Source organism: Elephantulus edwardii, unplaced genomic scaffold, assembly GCF_000299155.1.
Source record: "Elephantulus edwardii isolate Elephantulus edwardi_28Jun2011 unplaced genomic scaffold, EleEdw1.0 scaffold00126, whole genome shotgun sequence".
In the NCBI taxonomy this organism is placed as follows: domain Eukaryota; kingdom Metazoa; phylum Chordata; class Mammalia; order Macroscelidea; family Macroscelididae; genus Elephantulus; species Elephantulus edwardii.
In genome coordinates this window covers 5160942-5166503 of record NW_006399876.1, presented here as the reverse complement: position 1 = coordinate 5166503, position 5562 = coordinate 5160942, and the positions used below count along the sequence as shown (strand labels likewise).

General features: G+C 59.9%; 1 protein-coding gene across 1 annotated transcript; it reads right to left on the bottom strand.

Annotated features, from left to right (window-relative positions):
• Positions 1–791: 791 nt before the first annotated feature.
• FGF4 (fibroblast growth factor 4) lies at positions 792–3475 on the bottom strand. Its single transcript, XM_006893382.1, has 6 exons — positions 3428–3475; positions 2859–2944; positions 2536–2668; positions 1965–2460; positions 1429–1532; positions 792–968 (listed from the first exon to the last, which is right to left on the bottom strand). The coding sequence occupies exons 1-6, from the start codon at positions 3473–3475 to the stop codon at positions 792–794; spliced, it is 1044 nt and encodes a 347-aa protein (XP_006893444.1).
• Between the last annotated feature and the right edge of the window lie 2087 nt (positions 3476–5562).

The following is a 5562-nucleotide window of genomic DNA, read 5'->3' as shown; positions in this document are numbered from 1 at the left end:
GTTCTTCGCTTTTTTTTTAAAAACAAAATCAGAACTGATTTTGCAAATGAGTGAGATTGCACCTTTGGTGGGGGCCGCCTCTCCCACTCTGTCCACGTGCCAGCCTGTCAGTGGGTCATCCTTTCAGAGGAAGGGGACCATCATTGTACTGGCATGGCCCCTGCTGTGGCTGGGGCTGACCCAGAAAAGGACTGTTCTGAAAGCTCTCCCGCCTGATGGACCAAGATTGACTACAGGCGAGTTCAAAGGTTAGCCCAGGCGCGTCTAAAAACAGAGTGGCAGCGGGGACTTCGACTGTGCACCCTCTGTCCCCAAAGTAAACTGATATGTCCCAATTAATAGCAACAGGGCCAAGGAGCGAGGCCTTGGGAGACACTGTGGGGGTGGGCAAGCTGCCCTAGCAGGCTCCCCAAGTCCAGAAGCGAGTTGACACTTACAGGGAACGCTCGTCTCCATGTTCAAAGGCCCACCTGGCGCAGAGCAGAGCTGATAAGGAATCCTAGATCACTACTGCTTTGACGACACGGAGAGCAGCCCGCCTGGATGGCTGAGCGCGTCCACTGCAAGGTGCGCAACGCTGCGCCGGATTAAAAATGTGTCCATTTTCTTCTTTCTTTCCTTTTTTTCCAGCATATGAAACATCCCACGGAACCATAAAGAATGTGGTGGTGAGATAGATAGATATATACCTTTAAATAATTAAATAGGTTTTGTCAATGGTAGCATTTCAACTCTCCCTCTGAAGAAAGCGCACGGAGGGCGGTCCCCACGCTGCAGTTGGCTCTAGCTGGTCACAGCCTGGGGAGGAAGTGGGTGACCTTCATGGTGGGGGACACGCGGTTCCCCTTCTTGGTCTTGCCGTTCTTACTCAGGGCGATGTAGGAGCCCGGGAACTTGTAGGACTCGTACGCATTGTAGTTGTTGGGCAGTAGGATCTCCTTGAATTTACACTCGTCCGTGAAGAAGAGCTGCAGGCAAAAGAGGAGGGTCAGGCTGGGCCCTGGCGGTGGGGCTGCGTCCTAGCCGGCTGGGCTCTGAGGGTCCTGGGGAGCCGGACTGTGAGGAGCCCCACAGGGTGCAAAAAGGTGTCTCCAGGCCAGCCCACGACAGGTGGACACAGCTCCAGCCACCTGCCTGGTACCTGGAGAATTTCCACTGCACCCCCACCCCCATCTTAGAAATGCTGGGTTGCCCGCTGGGACCCCCGTTTGTCTGGACAGGAACAGCTCACCCAGACCTGCGAGGAGCCCCAGTGTCTCCCCCTGAATTGGGATGCGCCCCCTGATACGGCACCCCTGCAGGCAGGTTTCTGGGATAAGGGAAGAACACAGCCCGCCCTGTAATCCTGAGACCTCACTGCAGGTCCACCAGCAGGACACAGGTCAGGCCAGAGGGCTCCCTCCCGTTCCCGCCGCCCCGGATACTCACCGACCCATAGAGCTTGCCCTTGCTGTTCATGGCCACGAAGAAGCGGCTGGAGACGCCAAAAATGCTCACCACGCCCCTCTCCACCGGCGACAGCTCCAGCAGGCCTGCGAGGCGAGCGGGGGTCACTGTCGGCCGTGCAGTGGGGCCCTCGGCCCACACCGCCCCTTCCATCCTCTCCTCTCTGGTACGCGCCCGCAGACCCTCATTTCCGGGATAGGTGAGGGTGGAAAGGACCCCTGGAGCCCGCCGACCTCAGGACGCCCCAGAGTCCCACATGCAGGGAGGCCTCCAAGCCCGGCCCCGGCCTGGGCGCGCGTCCCGGGCCCCCGCGGACGCCGGAGCCCACGGAGAGGCCGCTGGAATTCGCTCAGCTCCCCGAGTCCGGCTTCCGAAGGCGGGGAGGCGGGGCTCGGCAGCGCCCGGAGCAAGCTTTGCGTCCTGCGGTCCCCGCGCCGGTCTTGGCCTGTGAGCAGGTGCCCGGCCCGGCTGGAAGGGGCACCCGCGCCCAGCCCGACCCGCCCGGCGGGCCCACTCACTGTCTCCGGCGTCGGCGTGCACTCCGCCGATGCGGCCGTCGGGCAGCACCTGGAGGTGGAAGCCGATGCCCACGTTGCAGTACAGCCTCCGCAGCCGCTTGATGCCCAGCAGGTAGTCGCCCGCGCCGCTCTGCACCGCCGTCTCCTTGGGCCGCGCGGCCGCCGGCAACCTCGCCAGCGAGTGCGCCACCAGGCTGTCCCAGCGGCGCTCCAGCTCCGCCTCCAGCGTGTCGTTAGGCTCGGTGGGTGCGGTGACCCCGCGGCCCGTCCAGGCCGCCAGCAAGGCCAACAGGAGCGCGGGCCGCAGCACCATCGGGGCCCGCGGGCCGTGCGTCCTCAGCATCTGTGTCCCGGGGCAGGCGAGCGCACGGGGCGGGTCCGGGGCGCACGGCCGAGCCTGACAGGAGCGCTCGGAGGGGCGGCGAACACGACGCCGTACGCTATTCGGGCTGCATGCAGGGCGGGAGGCAGCCAGAGGGACTGGGTCGGCAGAGACCTGTGGGCCGTGAGCGCCTCCAGCGCGTTGACCGGACGCGTCGGGCCGCTATATAAGGCCAAGGTCTCCTCCCACCCGGCCGCGCCCGCGAGGGGCCGGGTGTGCACGCTGGGAGCCCGAGGCGCTGTAGCGCTCGCTGCTGGTCGCAGGCCGCCTGCCAATCACAGCCGGGGGAAGGAGGGACAGGGACGAGGGCGGTGAGTGCCACCTGGAGGGACCCCGGCCCCCTCTGGGGTTTGTTCGGAGACCTGAGCCTGCACTTCCCGCCCCGTCCGTCTACTCTGCCCCCGTCTCCAAGCGCCAAGCTGCGCCTTTTCCACTTTGTCTCCGCCCGTCGCCCGCCTCCCCATCTCTCCTCCGGCTGCCTGTCTCGCTCCCGGCCCGGGCACCGCCCTTACGCAGCTCCCTCCGAGCGCGTGCGACGCCGAGGCGCTGCCCACCGCGTTACACTGTCCGAGAACTCGGAGAGCAGCTCCTTCACTGGCTCGGAAGAGTAAAAGGCGGGAGAGGACTCCGCGGATCAAAGCTCAAACCGCTGGGGGCGCGGGCGCAGACGGTGCGAAGGCGAGGGCGCACTGGCCCGGTGATTAGTGAGGTTGCGCTTTCGAGTACGGATCCTTGGAAATAGGGGGCCAGGCAGTGAAGGTGCATTTTTCACCGAGTGACCAGACACAGATCTCTTTGCGCTCAAGATCCTCCAGTATATGACAAGACATCGAAAAGTGGGGACATTCTCACCACTGGTGATTCGATTTCTCAGCAGGGATATCCTACGGTCGGTTATGATAACGCGGTGAGGACCCAGGCTTCCCTCCTCCACTTACTGCCCTCCCCCAGTTAGGGTCTGGTGGGGGCTGGGCTTTCCACACGTAGGTGTGAAAATCCCTGTCCTTTATGGCACCTGGAGAGCCCCTGCCCACCTCTAGGCCCCTCCCCGCCCCAGCTGCTGAGGGCTGGAACTACCCACCTCCTGCACCAGCACCTGTAGCCAGAGGGAGCCCAGAGCATGCAACATCCCAGTACCCACCCATCCCTATGCAACTGATCTAGGGACCCCCCCACAGGACCCCCGACACGGGTGGGGGCATAAGGGAGCATTCCAGTTTCTGCCCCGCCCAAGGAGGAGTTCAGGGGTCAGAGGCCTTGGCAGAACCAAAACCCCATGTCTGGTCTCCTTAGTGGACTCCCCTCAATGGGCAACCACTGCATGCTTGGCCAAGAAGATGGACATGGTATGTTGGGGACTGGAAAGCTGGGGCCAGCCCTGGGATTAGTGGCCTATTTCCTTCTCTGAGTCTCCAGCTGCCCCTGGAGAAAGGGCATGGGTGTGCCCGCCAGGTGGATACTTCCTGCCCTGCAGGGTCCCCTTCCCACCAAGTACTCTGGGCCAGAGACACCCCCCCCACACCTCCTCCACCCCACCCCCGCCAAGCTGTTCTCAGCTCCTCCCTGGGGAGCCCCAGGAGTTGGCCTGTGACCCCTGGCTGTGGGAAGGACCCTGCCTGTGTTTGAGGAACTGGGGGCAGGGCCTGGGAGGCCAGAAGTCCTTTTCTTGGGTCCAGAGTGTTCACCAGGGGTCACTGTGGGTCCTGAAGTACTTCAGCTCCTGTGGCCTGCGCACCACATCCACGGGTGAGGCCCACAAGTGCCCTCCCAGGTGCCACTCAGTGTCTGCCTCACCTGCCCTCCTCAACCTCTCCAGCCCTGTTAGGGGCGGGGTGCAGAGAAACTCTCAAATCTTTGATGGGATGACCTATATCTCTCCAGGACAGCCACCCCCCCCAACAAATTTCAGCCCTCCAGAAGTCCCCTACAGCTGCTTTCCCACCAGATCCTTGTAAAGGGGTTCCCTCGCCACCCAGGCTGTCCACTGTAGGGTGAGGGTGAGCACTGGCCTGTCTTGTTCCAACTGTGTCTCGGATCCCTTTAACAGGACCCCAGCACACAACTCCATCTTTTGTCCTTTGGGTCTGCTGTTAGGAGGGGCTAGTCGTTGGGGAAGGACTTGGAAAGGCTCAGGGCCAGCAGAGGAGATGGGCTGACACAGTGATTGTAACGATGAGCTCAAGGGGCCTGTGATGGTGAGAATGGCATGGGATGGGACCAGGTTCACACCTGTTGTTCATAGGGTCGATATGAGTTTTAGTTGACTCGATGGCACCTAACAGAAACACACAGTAAGTGCTCAGTAAGGGTGCCTGGAGTCTGGGGTTCAGTGTCTGCAGCTTTCAGTCAAGCCATAAAGCCCATCACCTGGAACCACGAAGGGCATGCATGGCGGCCTCAGGGACTATCTCCCAGCTCTACCATGTAGTTGTAAGGTGCAGTCTACTCCTTGCAACCCTATACACAGTGGCTCTGACACACCTGCCCTCATGACCCCAGTCACTGTGTCAATCCATCTCATCCAGGGTCTTCCTCTCCTGTGCTGTTCCTCTACCCTCCTAAGTATGATGTCCTTCTCCAAGGACTTGTCCCTTCTGGCTATGTGCCTAGACTGTGTGAGACGGATTCTCAAAATCTTTGCCTCCGAGAAGCAGTCTGGTTTCACCCTCTACAGGACAGACACGTGTTTTTCTTTTAGTGGTCCATAGTATGCTCAATGCTTTTCTCCAGGACCACAACTCAAAAGCATCATCAATTCTTCTACCATCCTTGGTCATTGTCCAACTCTCTGATGCATAGCAAGTGATTGTGAAGACCGTGGCCTGGATCCAGTGCACCTTAGTCTCTAGTTTGACATCCTTGCACTGTAGCACTCTGGAGAGGTCTCTGGCAGCAGATTTTCCTAATGCAATTCATCTTCTGATTTCCTGACTGCTAGTGCCAAGAGGTTTTTAGAAGATGGTATACCAATTGACGTATTTCCCCTAACAGATGCTGCCCTGGACATGCTCACCAAGTTGTGCCAAGAAATCTGGAGAACAAACACTTGGCCAACTAACTGGAAGAGAGTTATATTTGCTCCCATTCCAAAGAAGGGTGACCCAACAGAGTGTGAAAACTATGGAACAATATCATTGATTGCATATGCAAGCAAGATTCTACCAAAGATTATCCAAAAACGACTGGAACAGCACATCAGCAGAGAACTGCCAGAAG